We start from the raw sequence: 18,333 nt of genomic DNA, 5'->3' as shown, positions 1-18,333 counted from the left end.
GGCTACTTATACCTCTCCTTTGTCACTCGCTCCCATCATCACATAATGACGGTCACACTAGTAATCACAGTTGCCAGTGAAGTAATAACATGTGAGGATAACGACATCCTGAGTTACTGGGAGCTTGATTGATATATACCGCTTTGCGATATATGAGTACTGATATTGAGTTTTCTGCACTTCTCAGTCGTAGTATTCCGCATTGATGACGTCACGCATAATGGCTGGTATTTAACTAGTAACTACCATTATCAAAGTATTCCTCATTCACCCACACATACTATAAACCGTTTGTTCCCAATCAGGATTAACAAGAACAGTCTATTACTTCTACGAAAGCGTCTAATGATGTATTGTTTCCACTCAAACCATGAAACCATTGAAACTACGTAATCTCAAGTAGTTACCATTATTCTATCTTCCATACACACACACTGTCTCTGGCTGTCTCTGTCTCTCTTGTAGTCCCGTACGGTCCAGGAGCCACAATTAGTGTCATGTCAGCGGGAGGCCAGGAGGAACAAGGCGGCCAGCGACTCATAATCATCTCCGTGCCAAAATCTGAGACAGCACTACCATATCACTATACTTTCGCTAGAGAGAGGTAAAATCATCACTTGAGGCGGTATTACGCACTCAGATTACCAGGAAGAAATACTGTTGGCCGTAAACAAGACGATCATCCATTGCCAACCACTGCCGGCCGCCCTTCATAAAGTTTGATTTAGTGGCATTACCTTACTCATTTATTACACGTACCTTTGTCTGCTGGGGACGCTGCTCACTGGTCTCTTACGCCGCCTGAACATTCTAGGATCAACAGTTGTCCAAGGATCACACGAGTAACCAGCAAACACCCGCACGCACCACCCCTCCAACCGATTCTGGGGAAAATGACGACACACTACCAGCGCTCGTCTTCTGTCGACCATGATACCCGCGAAATCTAAAACACCAACGGGGTTATCAAGCAAGAAACGCTTAATATTTTCCTGTGTTGATTGTATTGCTTTCAGCCTAATTTTATTTTTAATTTATGTATTTATGTGTGTCCGAAATCAGCAGGTATTTGTTTATAAAATGGCCTACATCTATTCATACACCAGGACAATTTTCTCCTCCACTGTGGGCCATAACCAAAGGCCCGCGTCACCCCTCTCGGGTGGCAACCAACAACAATTTCTCCTCCAGAGGGAGTTGAGGGGACCGAGTTGGTGTTCACACAGGCACATCAAAAAGATATGATGTCAAGGGAACAAAAAGTTGTGGGTCTAGGAACGGTAACACTTTCCACGTCAGATATCATGTTCTCTTCACACTAGTGGGCGAGGAAACTGAAACATGAGCCGTACCATTATCATCATCGAATTAAAACCTTCGTGACAAAAACTGACCTCGTTTAATGACGCAATGCAAGAATATGTTAGTTATGTTACTTTAATGACTGACGCGGTGGAAAATTTTCGTGATAACAAGGGAATGATATTAATTCAACAGTAGAGCACTCACTGTTCGAATACAGGATACATTATCACATGCAAATGATAACTAGTATACTAAGAAATGTATTTTTGCATACGTGTGGCCGCATAATAGACAGGCATACCACAATATACTGAACCTGCTGGATGAATAATTGCTTACATTGATTTTCTTTCCTGCATTTGTTTTCCTCCCTTATAACGGGTACATAATCTAATAAAGATATATTCATCTTTATTTTAAAGTTACATTCAAAAGATGACATCATCTTCACAAAACATATTTACATGAGATTCTATATTTTCGAGGAGACGATCAACGGCTTGTGCGATCTTAGCGGGAGGTGAACCCAAGGATGCTTCTCAGTGAGCTTTCTAACTCTTGGTCCTCGGAGTGAGAGAAGACGTACTGATTTTCCACACAGTAGAAATAGTTCGTATGTACAAGTTCACCCCTTGCGGATATTTCACAGGCCACAGACACGTGGTCAGAGAGGCCAAAAGCAATATCAGTCATTCAAGGGGAGGTTGTAGGCGCTGAGTTCAGGTTGTTCACTGGACCGCGTCTCACAAGCTCACTGGATCTCTTGAATAGTCATGCATATTCTTCAGATCAGCAACATGAGCCTGCGAGAGGGGTTATTCAATATTACTGACAAGTTAATAGGAAGCAATACTTAACTTTTCTCTATTACCATCAGCAGTGAGTCACTTGTCATCACAACACCTTAGCTTACCATCACTATAGATCACCAGACTAATGCGACGCCCTTAAAACGTTCACAGCGAAGCATTTAGTCACTACACCACTAAACATTCACAACATGGCGAGTGAATGGATACTGTTCCGCTCTGTACAGCATAACACCCACAGAGCCCCACCACATACCGCCACAGTACCATACAGGATAGGCAGGGACTCGCGAGGCCCCTAGAGGGGATGAGAATCCTGTTGAGCCGAGGTAAGAGGTAGCAGTGGTGGCCGTCACATACGCACCACCAAATCTCGCGGCAGTAGCGGGAGGTGTCGCAGGCTGCTGGACTTGGCTTGTGTCAGTGCCATGTTGGCCTTCTTGCGGCTCACCTCCGACCTCAGCGTTTTGACTTCCTGCTCAGCGTGGCTCCTCAACTGTTGGTTACAGAAAATTAAGTTTACTTCTATTGCACTAACTAGGCAGGAAACCTATCCGCGTCGATTGTAAGTACATAATCATAGCAGTATAACTTTCATTAAAATCACGAATACATTTCCTTTTGTGACAGCGTTTTGTCAACATGCTCCCTCTCACCTTCTTTTCTGCCTCCACCTTAATGTGCATCGCCTCCACCCGACGCTTCAGGTCCTCAATCTCGTGTCTCAGGCGGATGATGGAGATTTTGTAATTTGCCTGACAAGTAAATATTTTTTATATATTTCTTTTCATAAAATTCTTCATACCCATAATAATTAATTTCATATATTTATTCAAAACATTCTTTCGTATATTCATCTAACTCCCGAGTAAGAATATGTAGTGGAAGACTGTCCCTGACTTAAAAATCCACAGTAAAACCCCAACATTGATTTGTTAAATAGATCGAGGTAATTGCAACTCAATGACAGGTGGTTAAAAGCTAATCCCGCGTCATGCACGACTCTAAACGACTTTCTGGTGCACGAATCCCAACCTACACTGGAAAGAAGCCACACTGTTCGCTGCTCCCTCATTCACCATCTGGATGTAACGCAGATATATTCTTATTACAGGTTGCATTTAAACCAGTTCCAGCTTTCCAACTTGAACAACATATTCGTCTGTTCGTATGTTACCTCCATGATTCTGTACAGTATGACATTGTATTCTATTTCAATCTACTGTCCATGAATAATATACGCAGTCAACATCTGATACGCAATTTCGTTCTCAGATCCTTCCGTGCGTCGCGTCAATTATGAGGTGTGTGGCGCCTCACCCGTCTGGAGGGTTCGTCCCGCACTCCCGTGACCAGTGGCTGTCGCTTCATGATGAGGCCGATGATGCGTTGGTGCAAGGCGTCCAGCTCCCGACGGAGGGATCCCTGCTTCTCTTCCAGCTGCATCCCCTTCCGCCGCTCGTCCGTCCATGCCGTCCACCATTCCTGCCGCCGCTGTGGAGGCAGAAAAATAGAGACGAGAAAAAGACTAATATTCAAAATTGTTCAGGCAAATATAAATGCATGACACTTTAAACTGAACCGGAAGAACGAGTTAGAATGAAATAGTTTACGTAAATAAAATACATGGTGTTTTAACTTGTATTTTCCCATCACTCTCATATTCCTTCGTTTAGATTAACTGCGTTCAAAATCCTGATGAAACACAATATGGTTCAATGAAACGTAGCGGTGTTGAGTGAAATTATATAATACGACGAGAGTTTATTGCGACGCGAGTTAGAAAAGTGACGCCTGTCCTGCAGTAATGAAATGAAGCAATAAAAACAATTGTAGTAACAGGAAATTAAAACCGATCGAGAATTGTTTGTATTTTACCAAAAGCAAAATTTGTTTTACACTAATGTAAAATGTGAATTTATTAAGAATATGAAATGACGGAGAGAGAGAGAGAGAGAGAGAGAGAGAGAGAGAGAGAGAGAGAGAGAGAGAGAGAGAGAGAGAGAGAGAGCAATCTATTACTTAAGCTACAGAACATCAGATCCATTAACATTACCAGTACCACAACCACAACCACTACACCACTACCACTACCACTACCACCACTACTACTACAACTACTACTATATTACCCCCACTACTGCAATTACGCCTTTATTAACCTTATGTACGCTATTATCCTTTCCTTGCCCAAGTCCCCTTTCTTCCAGCACCAGCCCTCCCTTCCTCTTCCCTCCGTTCCTATCGCTTTCAGCCTTTCCTTCCCTTTCAGCACCAGTACCATCGCTCCTCTCCCTTCCCCTCTCACGTGACCCAAGCGTAATGGAGCTCCACAAAGCCTCCGTACCGACCCGGAGCTGGTGCGTCATATATATACCGTCGCAGTGAAGGGGAAGGAGGGATAACACACACACACACACACACACACACACACACACTCTCTCTCTCTCTCTCTCTCTCTCTCTCTCTCTCTCTCTCACACACTAAAGGATAAAAGCCTCACCGGAACAAGACAGACAAAGAAAGTGCGAATTGAGAGGGAGAAATTGACAGGGCGGTAACAAATACGAATAAAACACCTAATCAAAGGAAGAACGCGGAAAGGAAGAAGGGGAGGAGGAGGAGGAGGAGGAGGAAGAGGAGGAGGAGGAGGAGGAGGAGGAGGAGGAGGAGGAAAAGGAAGAGGAAGAGGAAGAGGAAGAGGAAGAGGAAGAGGAGGAGGAGGAGGAGGAGGAGGAGGAGGAGGAGGAGGGAGGAGGAGGGATAATATCATAAAGTCGAAGGGAGAGAGAGAGAGAGAGAGGTGTGCTGGCGTAGGTTGCTAACGATAAATATCACGAGATCGAACTCCCAAGGGCCGAGATTCACGCCACGCCGGCACGAGGGTGAATCAGGTGACAGAGCTGCGTGAGGATGAGGAACCGCGCTGTCAGATGAGTCACTGAGGGCAAGCATAGCACTGGGCAATGAAGTAATGAGTAAATACGCTGAGTCAACCCAAGTGCAAATGAGGAAAAATTGCTGCCACTACTACTATTACTACTCTTACCACTACTATTACTGCTACACTTCAGGTAGTATTATAGTAATAAGTAGGAGCAATACACGCATGTAATATCAGAAAGTTATTTGGTTTCTTCCATCGCTGTATTTCATAGATATTAACAAGTGTATTACAAAAAAAAAACTCGTAATGACTACAATAATGTCTCTCTGGTGTACACGGACAAAGAAAAACACTAATAAGAGCAGAATGGTGTTATTAGTCACGTCACGAGCCAAGTAGCTGATAACGGGATGCTAATGGGACGCCATTATAATACAGTGTTACATTGGAAAAGAAAACGTGTCTAACAGCACTCTTTTCCTGTTAGAAGTGTTTTTCATTGAATTTTTTCGTCTGGAATAATTGACTTTCCTGAATGACACAATGTAGTTTCGTCTATTCATGGTGTACTTCCACTTTCACTATTCTTTCATCTTGAATTTCTTTTTTATCTAAGACTAATTTACTTTTTCGTATTCTAAATTCTAAATGTTTTCTATTAGTCATGAATGCTTATCTGCTCCCTCCATTCCAACTCTCTCTCTCTCTCTCTCTCTCTCTCTCTCTCTCTCTCTCTCTCTCTCTCTCTCTCTCTCTCTCTCTCTCTATATATATATATATATATATATATATATATCTATCTACATATCTATCTTTCCTCCCACACGACCAACTGCGAACTCAACACAACAATGGCTCAATCTCGCCTAGAATGAATTACTCGAGATGACCCCACCTGGACTACGACATTGCGTGATCTTGCGTGTGTGTCTCTTCCTGCACTGGGTCGTAAGGAAGATGGGTGGGTGAGAAGGGGGATAATTAGAGAAGCGTATCAAAACACCTCTAGAGCTAAATTTACTAAGGCCGGTTTTTGTATTGACTTGTTGTGGAGCAGCAACGTAACATTTCTTTTTTTGCATTTTTTTATCTATTTTTTTTTAGCACTTGACATCTCCTTATCACATGAAAGAACTGCACTCATTTCTTCTTACTTTGCGAGCCAAGTGGTTTTACGAGGCGTTCTGCATTCCGCACTGGATTACAACCAAGTGACATTTGAAGGTAAAACACAGAATATTCGTAAAACGTATAAATCGTGTCCTGGGAAAGGCTAAGGAATGCTGTTGTGTGAGGCCGAGTCTATGATCATAAAGAAGAAAGCTTGTTATATACGAGAGGGGATGGGGTGGTAAAGACGGAGTAAAAGAGTCAAAAAAAGCCGTGAGAAGGAGTGATAATACCAAGGATAAGTCATCAACCATGAAGAATATGATAATGCAAGACAACACTGATTTGAAGGCGGCAAATATGTGTCTTCTCGTTCCTGATATACGAGTGTGAATAGTGTGGATGTATTGTTACGTATACTGAATGTAAGACTAGGCAGTACAGTAAATAATGAATAATTGAATTGTGCCGCATTGTGACTAGAACATAATGGACTGTGGAAATTACAAGAAAACGGAAATAAAGGAATAATAATAACGCCGATAAAAAGTTAAGAACTGTATGTTTTATAAGATATAGCAAACAAGAATATGAAAGAATAATAATAATTGGTGTAAGAAGAACGAAGAAAATGAATTAATAAAAAAACAAAGAAAATGAAATTTCACATAAGCATGTAGAGATTATCTCGTAAAATATTGATCGTCTTAGTAGAAACTTGGTGTAATGTTCAGTAAGCACGCTTCGAAACAGCTCGGGACGCGGTACGAGCTAAACGGCGCGACACATGAAAATAGACCCTGAGTTATGGTTACGAAATATGCTACGCTCCTCCCCGACGCTTAAAATGATCAGGCCAGCTTGGTCTAGACGTGAAGTAAAAATAATGGAGGAAAATTTCACATTGGAGCGTGTAAAACGACAGTGAAAATTAATTAATGTATCTTAATAATTCATCTGTCTTTATAATCGTCCAGGTATATATAGGCATTCTCTCTCTCTCTCTCTCTCTCTCTCTCTCTCTCTCTCTCTCTCTCTCTGTCCTTACCTTTTCTCTTTTCCTCTGTATCTTCTCGTGTAGTTCTCTGGCTTGGTTGAAAAGTTTCAGTCGCTTGTCCTCCGCCTTTGCTTTCTCCTGCAGCACTGTCTCCAGACGAGTGGAGAGGTTGTCTGTGGGAGGATTGCTGTCTCAGGAAATTATAAGGAAAGTTGGAAAGAACAGCAATGATATTTCCTACTACTAATTGCTTGTCAGCTTGTTTGTTGATATATTCATACTGAATATTATCGTTTCATGTATGTTTTCACTGAGTAATATGCCATGACTGTTTGTATTTGGTGTAATATATATATTATAAAAATGATTTGGTGATTTTCTTCAGTCAGCAATTATTCCATTTGGAAAGAGATGATTTGATAAAAAAGGAAACAATGTCAAGTTTAAAAACGTGCATGAAAAAAATGTAACCAAATTTTAAACACGTTAAAGCAATGACAATAACATAACCGCACACACACACACACACACACACACACACACACACACACGAAATATACTTAATTTTTTTCCTGCACACGGCGACACAGCTTTTTCTTTTATAACACTGTGATTCCCAGTTCGTGTCACGCGGGACTTACCTTTGTTTGTACTGCCAGGTGACTCCAGGGACACGACACAACACAGGCCAATCACAGTAGGACACGTGACATTAACAACTACAACAACATCACCTACAACTAAGGACTAAGATCTACGAGAGGAAGTAAGAGAAAGAAATGTCCAAGCGTCGTTTCATGTCAACTATTCATCATCTGTCGATTAATAATGACTGCAATATTCGTCCAGCAGTCACGACGTTTAGACTAGATCACATGCAACTGAAGTCATATTAAAATTTTCAGGCTAGGGAGTTGCTTTGCAATAAGTGAATGGTGGTAGTGTGTGTGCTATTTGAAGGGCAGTGATAGGTCGCTATTAAGACCGTCAAGGCACACAGAGACGTAGTAGATATAGAGATGGAGAGAAAGAAGAAGGACCAACAAAGCGTTCTAGCGTGGTAAGGGAGAGGGAGACACAGCTGTTTCCTTACCTGTGAGACCCGAGTGAGCACACCTGTTTTATGTATGTGCCAATTCAAGGTGATGGTGGCAAAGACGAATGAAAACTGTGACACTGAAGAAGAACGTAATATGATTTTTGAAGAGTAAGACACACTGAAGAACCATAATGTAATATTTTTAAAGAAAACACACACACAAACAAAGAACATTACACATATTTAAGCAAAAAGAGTGAATCTGCTTTATTCACGAAAAGGAAAACATTTAATCTATCATTGCTTCAAAATTTCTTGTCTACGTTAAGTAAAATATTATCACAGCTTTAAAATTACACTGTGAGTAAAATCAGCCAGAGAGAGAGAGAGAGAGAGAGAGAGAGAGAGAGAGAGAGAGAGAGAGAGAGAGAGAGAGAGAGAGAGAGAGAGAGAGAGAGAGAGAGAGAGAGAGAGAGAGAGAGAGAGAGAGAGAGAGAGAGAGAGAGAGAGAGAGAGAGAGAGAGAGAGAGAGAGAGAGAGAGAGAGAGAGAGAGAGAGAGAGAGAGAGAGAGAGAGAGAGAGAGAGAGAGAGAGAGAGAGAGAGAGAGAGAGAGAGAGAGAGAGAGAGAGAGAGAGAGAGAGAGAGAGAGAGAGAGAGAGAGAGAGAGAGAGAGAGAGAGAGAGAGAGAGAGAGAGAGAGAGAGAGAGAGAGAGAGAGAGAGAGAGAGAGAGAGAGAGAGAGAGAGAGAGAGAGAGAGAGAGAGAGAGAGAGAGAGAGAGAGAGAGAGAGAGAGAGAGAGAGAGAGAGAGCAAAAAAAAAATGAAAAAAAAAACTGGAAGAGTGAGACAAATCGATAGATAAACAAACAGACAGACAGACAAAAGGAGGAATGAACGAACGAACGAACAAACAAACAAACAGACAGACAGGCAAGCAAACCAAACACCACCGCCGTCACGCTAGGGTGTCACTGCCTCCCCTACCTTTCTTCTTGCCTGGGGCGCCCACATGCAGCCGGCCGCCCTTGCCCTCATTGCCTGCCGCCCATGCTCCGCCCCGCTGCCCGACCCTCCTCGCGGGCTCCTCACCGTCCACCTGCACTGCGTAGGTGAACTGCAGGTGGTCGGGTCTGGAAGTCAGGAGGGCGCCATTTGTGTTTTGGACCTCCATACCTGAGATGACGCCCTCCTGCAGCGATGCGATGGGGCCAGACAGAGAGGCGTCCAGCGACAGGATCTCTACGTTGGGCTTCACGGGCGGAGACTCACCAGCCTCCTTTGCTAGTCGGGCTTCCTCCTCGGCCTTGAGCGCCCTCTGTTTCGCCTCGCCTGTCACGGAGATAAAGAAGTTGATAGGAATTTCATAGTCTCTAAGATACTTTGAAGATCTGTATGTCCATCACTTATGAAATAAAATTGCAAAGGGTAATTTCTGGCTATGCAATCAATGGTGCGAGAAGGGTTGAGACTATGAATCAACTATTTCTTCTTGTTCCTTTAATGGAATACATAAAACATTAATCCTTTTCCTGTCGTGAATTGTAGGAGATGAAAAAAAGAAGAAAAACATGAAAACATCGATACTGATTCATGGCGACAGTTCGGCGGTCCCTTCCCGTCAGGACGAGTGATTAACGAGCAAGGCACCACAAAGGCGACGCGGCTCATTACGGCGTGGGGTTTGTAGAAACTGCTTCTGTTGACAGGAATGCGGGTAGCTCGTGGCTCGTTAGAACACATACTCTTAAGCAGAAGGCAACGATCTTACATCAATCAACGAAGTCCCTTATGATTAACAAACGAATGCTCTTAACTACATTGTCTGATGATCGAAGGATGTTAAAAGATCTGTAAACATTCTGCAAGGCTACACATTTAATCACCATCATCATCATCACCATCATTTTGGCTATGGTCCTTGTTTTCACTCAAAAAGATAGGGCAGTTTAGGAATGTTTCCACTCTCGCTGTCTGTTATTGATTTTTTTTACCCGGTGGTGGTGCAAGGCCTGAGCCCGCGTGTGTATGTCTACGCCTTCCTCACCTTGAACTCCGCTGGCCAGGTGCGTCAGACTCAATTAGCGGACCATCTTATATGAAGGAAGACAGGTCAAGGGAGTAGGGTAAGATAGGAGGGGGAGGTTTGAAAGGAGGAGGGGTGGAGGGAAGAGGATTCAACTAAGTAACTAAAGGGAGACAGGTAATCTATTAACCTTTTGTTCACCGTGCACATATTTATCTTGTGAGACAAAAAGGGTTTATGACGCAGCACAAGGTAACGACGCTTAACCAGATATTAATGAAGCGAGTCATTTAGCTAAACTCTGCATTAATAGGTTTCTTCACCGATGATAATCTATCTTCAAAATAATAGGTAGCACATAACCGATATATCAAAACTTGTCATACTATGAATAGCTTGAAAAGAAAGAGTTATCGATAAGAAGCAGAGGTCTGATATGAACTACGTAACTTTAGTGAATCTTTTCCTTATGGGCCTTCTAAACACTATTTAAGCATATAATATTTTTAGCATGACTTTTTCCGCCTTTACAGGTGATGGCCAGAAAGATCCTCTCAGTGTGGACCTTAATTCATAATCCCAACGTCTTCCGCTGTTACTTGATTCTTTCTTCTCCTTGCATATAATTTTCTCTCGTTCTTCTCCTGCCATTGCCTCCCTCTGTTTCTTCTTTAATGGCTGGTAGTCACGTAATGGGCAGAACTCTGATTCTCTCACTGCCACATTTTCATCCCGCACTAACGTTCAACCATATTTTCATGATTGCTGCGTGGATTCACCTGTATGTGTCTGTTTTGAGACACACTCCACCCAGTGCACATCCACAGCCTGCCTTCATAGTATTCCACACAATGACCAGGTAGTGGCAGTGACTTGTGAAATAAAGGATTATCAGCTTCAAGGTCATGTAACGCACCTGTTTTTTTTATCACAAGATTTTTTATTGTATTGCACATAACAATCACCTGCATCATCTTTTTGGTTTATATTCATCTCATGTGATAAATTCAACCGGCGTTATCTTCATGTCTTCTGCCTCGCTTTGTTTTTATTTTGATCTTCAGCAAACGCTCACGTCAAGGAATCTTTATGCGGGAACAGAGGCCCTCGAGCTGAGAACACCTACATTAAGGCTGCTGACGCTGACCTCAAAGACCGGTTAAGATAACAGATAAAGGAAAATTCTGTCAGATCCAGGAGTCACTTATTTGACTATTAGGATAGCAACCTGTTATGAGGAGAGGCACATGCATATTTTGTAACGGTACTCTTTGAGGCATGTTGTACTGAAACGAAATGAACAAAGGCAAGTAAAGCTGTCCAATCCCTAGAAGACGCATACCATTACTTTCAGTATGTATATGATATTTTTTTTATTACAGATCTTATGTCGTAAGCTGAAACGGTGCCCCATCATTCAAATAAATATTTTTGCACTCAGCTTCTTTCCATCAGGCAGTGGGAAGGTCGAGCGTGTGCTTTGTGGTTTTTTGTAGCTTAGTTGCGCAGTGGCGTGTTGCCTTCCATCGTAAGAGATTACTGAATGGCCACAACAAATATACAACCAAATCATCCTAACGCTCACAGCAGCACATGACATGGAATCCGTCTAGATACAAAATTATACAAAAAAAATATATAATAATGATATTAAAAAAACGTGAATGTAGTCACTGTTTCGCAAAACAAATAGAAGAACTTCGCTCTTTTCTTTTCATTCATCGACCGCAAAAGGCACAGCAGAGGTAAATCATGAAGGACAGCACCCAGCGATCACGGTGATGAAAATTCCGTGGAAAGTCATGATGAAATGTGGACCGTCTTCTGGCGATTGGTGAGGCGGCACCATCATATCCTTGCATGTGCTGGCTGGGACGCCTTTGCATTAGTTCCAAGCCACACACACCTATAGCTTGCCCTCTACCGAAGCCGCGTCCGGTAAGACACCACACTTCACTACTCATGCTCTTCGTGACATTGATATCATTCCAGCCTAGCACACTTTCATATCCCGTTTTCACTTCTAAGCTTACCCTCTACTATAACATACACAAAAACTTAATTTCGACTCTCTACACACCCACTTATTCTCTACACATGCACATGACTCTTAATGTCCTTAAATTCAACCCATACTCTGTCATCATTTCTCAACCCATGCTCCAATATACTACTCTGTCTTCCTTTTCATAGTACATAGGACTCGCAGTGACCTTAATTCCAACTTTGCATACTCACACATCCTCACCACTATTCCCGCCCTCTAATAACCCACTCTGTTGCCTTACACATGCACAGGACTCTGTGACCGTGATTCCAGGCAGAAACCCATTATTTCTTTCTGTAATACGTGTAGCGCTGGTGGCATTAGTGGTAGGTGCTGATACGCACAGCACGCATCAAGCCACCACGCTGGGATCGTTACTGTTTCCTTTGTTATGGTGTTGCTGTGTGAGAGGTCAGTATTCAGAAACGCTCTATTCTTTCAGTACTAATCTCAAAGATTACGGATATGATTAATTAGGTTTCCAAGAGCATTTTTACTCTTAATAACATAAAAAAATTGTTGATCTGCCACTGAAACCATAAAAAACACTTTAAGATTATTACTTCAGATAAAACATTTTGAATAAAGAGAAAATGCAGCACAGAAGTGTCTCAGAATATTGTCCTGATTATGAGCACATAGGACTGCGATGGTGTGATGGAGAGAGCTTCCGGTGACTTATGGCAGGTCTTACTCGCATTCTTCCCTCTTATTTTCCTAGCGATGCTTTGTTTGGTGCTCTGTAGTACATCGTAAACCACAACACGCCTGCGTTAATAAAGGATATAACGTTCTTGCGTTGTTTTTTCTTAGTATTCAACGCTCGGAGAATACCTGAAAATATGTGCAGGCGTGTATGTTCTCTCTCTCTCTCTCTCTCTCTCTCTCTCTCTCTCTCTCTCTCTCTCTCTCTCTGTGTGTGTGTGTGTGTGTGTGTGTGTGGTAATAGTACTATACTTCAATCTTACAAAATACATGATGTTGGATAATTTCAGAAACTAGTTCGGACACACACACACACACACACACACACACACACACACACACACACACACACACACACACACACACCTGCAGGCTTCATCAAGGGACTGCCACACCTCCTCCTCGCGCCCATAAAACAAAGCTAAACACTGAGTCAACTAACAAGGTGTCCGTCTGTCCTTGGGCAAATGACTCTCTTATATCTACTCCTTGATTACTCTCTCTCTCTCTCTCTCTCTCTCTCTCTCTCTCTCTCTCTCTCTCTCTCTCTCTCTCTCTGACGGGCGTGTTGTCAGAGGTGTCACGCGTTTATGGTCACAAATTGATATTAAATAACGGACTGTCAAATCGACCGCGTAATCTCTCTGTGTTTCCTCGCAGCCTCGCCCCATTATGGTGTGGCGCTGATCTTAGAGGGGAAGGAAGGAGGAAGGAGGGAAAAGGGAGAAGAAAGGAGAAAGGAGGAAGGAAGGAGAAGAGAGAAGAAATTTTGGGAGCATGGGTGGAAGGGATTGGAGGGAAGAGGAGGGAGTGATGAAAAGGGGGCGATAAGTAAGACGCATGGAAAGTGAAGAAAAGTTTTAAAATTAGCTTTCTTATTACTGTACCAGCCACAACATGTACTGCTACTACTACAACTACTACTACTACTACTACTACTACTACTACTACTACTACTACTACTACTGAACTACTATACTACTACTACTATACTACTACTACTACTACTACTACTACTACTACTACTACTACTACTACTACTACTACTACTACTGCTACTACTACTACTAATTCTATCGATAATGATTATACTGATTTTGATTATACTAAGAGATTGTATTAATATGACGCCGTTAATTCATGCAATGAATATTTTCTCTTTTCTTTTTTCCGTTTTTTTTTTTCGATTATACACTAACCTGAAACAAACACAGTAGAAAGTCACTTTAGTCTCCTGGCTAGTCTCTCAAACAACTTCTTTTTGTATGCTTGAAATCAACATAATTTCTTTTTACGCGGACAGAAAACATACAACCTGCATGGAATAACGCTGAACAGGAGTAGCACTGTGAAAGCAACATCGACACGAGGTATATGCAACATGTAACACTGAAGGCAACTCTCTCTCTCTCTCTCTCTCTCTCTCTCTCTCTCTCTCTCTCTCTCTCTCTCAATACTCCACGCCAGACGAAAGCAAATGAATGAAGGAACTTTATGGTGACAGAGTGGAGTGTGATACAGAGGACAGCAACAGAACGGAAGTTGCAGTGATGGTAAGGAGCGACAAGCAGGCAGCGGCAGGTAATTACTACCATGCACAAGTGTAAAAGCAGAACGGCTATAAAAAGTGGTGACTCAATGTGTACACTGATGGAAAGTGAAGGTGGAAAGCAGCAAGGAATTTTTTTTTTTTTTCCTTGGTCTGTCCGTGTGTCGTCCTGTGGCTGCCCTTAGGAGGCGTGAGTTGGGACGATTATCGGCTTAACTTTTGGGAAGGTTGGGGGGTGACCAGAGGGGAAACAGCTACAGCAAAGAACAAACAGGTTTGAAAAACGTGATAATGTGTGATTATAAATGTATAATTAAATAGTCATGTAAAAAAAGGAATAATTATGTGAAATACATATTGTTGAGCTTGGGAAAGAATAAAAAGAATAGTGAAAAGAAGAGAGAAACGATAGAGAAAATACACTCGAAAGAAAATCAAATGAATACTGAATATGGTAAAAAAAAATAGAGAAAAATGTCAAGAAGAGAGGAAAATCCGGGAATTTGAACAATGTTAAGTGTTAACTGAAACTCTAACAATATTTGCATTGTCTGACTGATCTGGCAGTCACGAATTCAGCTGCACGCATTCTCGTTCTCGGGTTTATACACATAGAAAAGGTAAAAAAAAAAAAAAAAAAAAATCTATTTTCAATGATAAAATATGGCCACATGAATGACCGGCAAACAACAGGTACGTAGAACAACAGGCACAGGTAACAAACTATATGATAAGCTCACAACAAGCCAAGCCAGCAAAGAAAAAGATAGAATACAGAAGTACTGAGACAGGGGCGAGGGAAGTGCCCGAAGTACTCACGTCTGGCGATCCTGGCGTAATACCACTTGTGCGGGGCGTACATGATGCGGTCAGCGCTTCTTGAGCGCTTGATGAGGCCATGTTTACGATTGGTTTTCTTCTTTTCCAGGTTCGCGATCCTCCTAAACACGGTGCCCTCACTCAGGCTGCGGGTCAGCTGACGAGGCGATCCCAACCTAGTGCTGCCGTCACGCACGCACGGGACGGCAGGCACGGAAGAGTGTGACCACGGAAGCAATATTTGTAATAACAGACTTGGCCTTGGCGAAAACTAGGTCGCCTTGACTTAAAGAAAAGAAATAATATTCAAAGCTTTCTGAATGAACCTTTCATGCTCATGTTTCACATTTACGAGGCTGTGATTTTACGTAAATGTGCAACAATTCTGAGTCACAACCTCACCAGTGCTGTCTAAGAAAAGCGATAAAAGCAAATCATTGAACTTCACGAGGAAAATACCGTCTTTAGACTAACACACACACACACACACACACACACACACACACACACACACACACACACACACACACACATGCACAGACACACACACACACATGTGCATAGACGCATGTGCAAGCGTTCATGCATTTACACTACTTCACGTATACGTGCACACATACACAGGTGGAAAGACTTACACACACACACACACACACACACACACACACACACACACACACACACACGCGCGCGCACAACACACACACACACACACACACACACACACACACACACACACACACACACACACACACACACACTCGCCAACGTAAAAATCACATGTGGTCAAAACAAAATCTCTGTTGTCACTGCACTGAAATCTTCACTATCTCACCGACAAACATGATTACTGCGTCCAAGACTGCATCATAACTCTACACCTTCTCCTCAATCCTAACAACCACCACCACTTTGCACACTACCAGCACCAGAACCCAAGCTACTGTGTTGCTGAACCTCACCTCTCAAGCGCCTCTTGGTAACTGAGACGGTAGACCGCGTCGTAGTCTGTCACTCCCGCAGCGTGTGGCCCTGTTCCCACACCTGTGTCGCCCCGCCCACTGTCCAGCGCGTCCCTCCCTTTGCTCCAGCCACCGAACCTGTTATAGCTTTGTCTGTCGCTAAACCAGTTGGCGGCGTCGTCTTTGCGTCCGCGTGTCCATCCTTCAGCAGTCCCTCTTCTTCCGCTGTAGGTTTGGTGGTTATTGTAGATTTTCTTGTTATTATTGTGGTTTCCCTTCACCCAGCGTTCGGTACTGTCATCAAATCTTCTCTTATTGTTTCTTCCCATGCTTCTACTTCTCGGTAATCTTGTCATTCCATCGCTGTTTCTTCTCTTTATGGGCTCATGACTGCCTCTTCTCTTCGTTCTAATATTTCTACGAGTATTTACAGAGTTACTGAGATCTGTTTTGCTTCTCCTCCATTCTCCTTTCATGCTTCCATCTGCTTCCTTCCCGTTGACGTTTCTTTTATAACGTGGAATGCCCTTACTTCGTTTCTCGTATTCATTCCTCCAGTTCTTCAGGTCTTCCCTTTCATCTCCTGATCGCGCGCTGTCGTTCACAGAACTCCCCTCTTCCCAAATTTTACTGTTACTTCTGACTGGAATTCGACTTTCATATATTGCTTCCCATTCTTCTCCTCTCAAATTTTCATGATTTCTTCCATTCTGGTTATATTCTTCTAGTGTTTTTCCTTCCATTCTTGTTCCAGTTTCCTCCACCGTTCTTCCCTTAACTGGCACATTCTCTGGCCTGTTTCTTTTCCTCACATTATCTCCTCCATTTAAGGTCCCTTCTTTGTCTCTTTCTCTTCCTTGCTTAGTTCGTCCTATCATTCTCGCTCCGATAGATTCTCGTTTCTTGAGTAAGCGTTCATTCTGTTCCAGGCCAAATCTTTTCCCTCTTCCTCTATCACCTTTTTCTCCATTTACTTTTCTTATTCCATTTTCATTTCTTTCTTTTCCTTCATGTTCGAAGTCTCCATTTTTATTCTCAGATTCTTCATTTCCTCCATTTTCTTCATCTCTTTCTACTCCCTCTCCTGTTTGTCTTTCTTCTCCTCTTTTGTTTTTTTGTTTTGTTCCTTGTACTCCTCTGATTCCTACTTCTCCCCCGTCTGCTTCTCCTCTTCCATTTCCACGTCCTCTTCTTTCTCCTTTATTTGCTGATCCTTCTCCTTTATGGCCTCCTTCTCCTCTTCCTCTTTCGCCTCTGCCTTGACGATCACTAGTAGGATCTTCACCTTCCAGCCTTTTTCTTCTCACTCCTTCCTTGCTTCTCCCATGACCGCCTTTTCCTTCTCCTCCTTCCCCTATATCTAAGTCTTCATTTCCTTCATCATCATTCCAGTTTTCATTTTCTCCCCCATCTCCTACTTCCTGATTTTCTCCTCCACCTCCTTGACCTCTTCTTTTTCCCTTCTCTTCGCCCCTACCTCCTGTTTTCCCTCTGTCTCCTCTAACTCCTCCTCTTCGCCCACCTCCTTTGTCAGTTCCAATATTTTCATCAGAATTATCTTGAAGTTCACTTTCCATGATATTGCTTCCATTGCCACCACCATCACCCCTACCACTACCACCATCATCACTACCTCCTAGATCTCTACCTCTTTCTCTTCCTCCTCCTCCTCCTCTTCCTTTTCTTCCTTCATAGCCATTTGGTCTTTTTCCTCCTCGTCCATCTCGTCCTATTTTTCCTCTTCCTCCTCCTTCATTTTCTTCAAAGCCTCTTCCTTCTGTCTCTCCTTCTGTTCCTTCATCTACTTCCCATTCTTCATTATCTCCTTCAATCTCTTCATCTCCTTCTCCCTTCCTTCTTCTTCTTCCTCCTTGTCCTTGTCGTCGTCCAGCTCCTCCTCCCCTTTCTACTTCTTTTTCATCTCCTCCTCTTTTTCTTCCACCTGTTCCACTTTCTCCTCCTTTTCCTCTTCCTTTTTGTCCTTCTTTATCAATGTTTCCTTCTTGATCACCATCAACAAATTCTTCATCATTATTTTCTTCTCCTCCTCCTTCTCCTTCTCTTCTTACTCCTCCTTCTCC

At 42.7% G+C, this 18,333-nt stretch overlaps 2 protein-coding genes across 5 annotated transcripts in view; both read right to left on the bottom strand.

Moving 5' to 3' along the window:
- The window catches only part of LOC123498617 (mucin-5AC-like), a 178,242-nt gene extending 177,356 nt beyond the window's left edge, over nucleotides 1-886 (bottom strand). The window contains exon 1 of the mRNA XM_045245895.1: nucleotides 760-886. The gene's annotated coding sequence lies outside the window, so the exon portion shown is untranslated. The remainder of the gene's footprint in view (nucleotides 1-759) is intronic.
- An 817-nt stretch (nucleotides 887-1,703) lies between these two features.
- Nucleotides 1,704-17,964, bottom strand: LOC123498784 (protein qua-1-like). 4 transcript variants are annotated; one of them, XR_006672793.1, is made up of 8 exons: nucleotides 16,253-17,964; nucleotides 15,291-15,472; nucleotides 9,132-9,476; nucleotides 7,160-7,281; nucleotides 3,435-3,608; nucleotides 2,771-2,869; nucleotides 2,219-2,610; nucleotides 1,704-2,108 (listed from the first exon to the last, which is right to left on the bottom strand). XR_006672793.1 is itself a non-coding variant. In XM_045246207.1 (8 exons), the coding sequence occupies exons 1-8, from the start codon at nucleotides 17,827-17,829 to the stop codon at nucleotides 2,049-2,051; spliced, it is 2,691 nt and encodes an 896-aa protein (XP_045102142.1). In that variant the 5' UTR covers nucleotides 17,830-17,964; the 3' UTR covers nucleotides 1,704-2,048. The 4 variants fall into 4 exon arrangements, 2 of the variants coding, with proteins under 2 accessions (XP_045102142.1, XP_045102143.1); XR_006672794.1 differs by having other exon boundaries at nucleotides 2,371-2,610; XM_045246207.1 differs by having other exon boundaries at nucleotides 2,479-2,610.
- Nucleotides 17,965-18,333: the final 369 nt, after the last annotated feature.

Source organism: Portunus trituberculatus, chromosome 48, assembly GCF_017591435.1.
Source record: "Portunus trituberculatus isolate SZX2019 chromosome 48, ASM1759143v1, whole genome shotgun sequence".
Lineage (NCBI taxonomy): Eukaryota > Metazoa > Arthropoda > Malacostraca > Decapoda > Portunidae > Portunus > Portunus trituberculatus.
Note: the sequence above shows the minus strand (reverse complement) of the source record. Positions and strands in the feature narration are given on the sequence as shown.

Bases quoted from the DNA above. Each gene is read 5' to 3' on its own strand.
- LOC123498784 (XM_045246207.1), bottom strand. From the start codon at position 17,829: ATGGAAAGTGAACTTCAAGATAATTCTGATGAAAATATTGGAACTGAC. The intron at 3,609-7,159 runs GTAAGGACAGAG...CTGCCTCCACAG, and splicing joins TACAGAGGAAAAGAGAAAAG to CGGCGGCAGGAATGGTGGAC. The intron at 2,109-2,478 runs GTGCGTATGTGA...CCCCTCTCGCAG, and splicing joins TACTGCCGCGAGATTTGGTG to GCTCATGTTGCTGATCTGAA.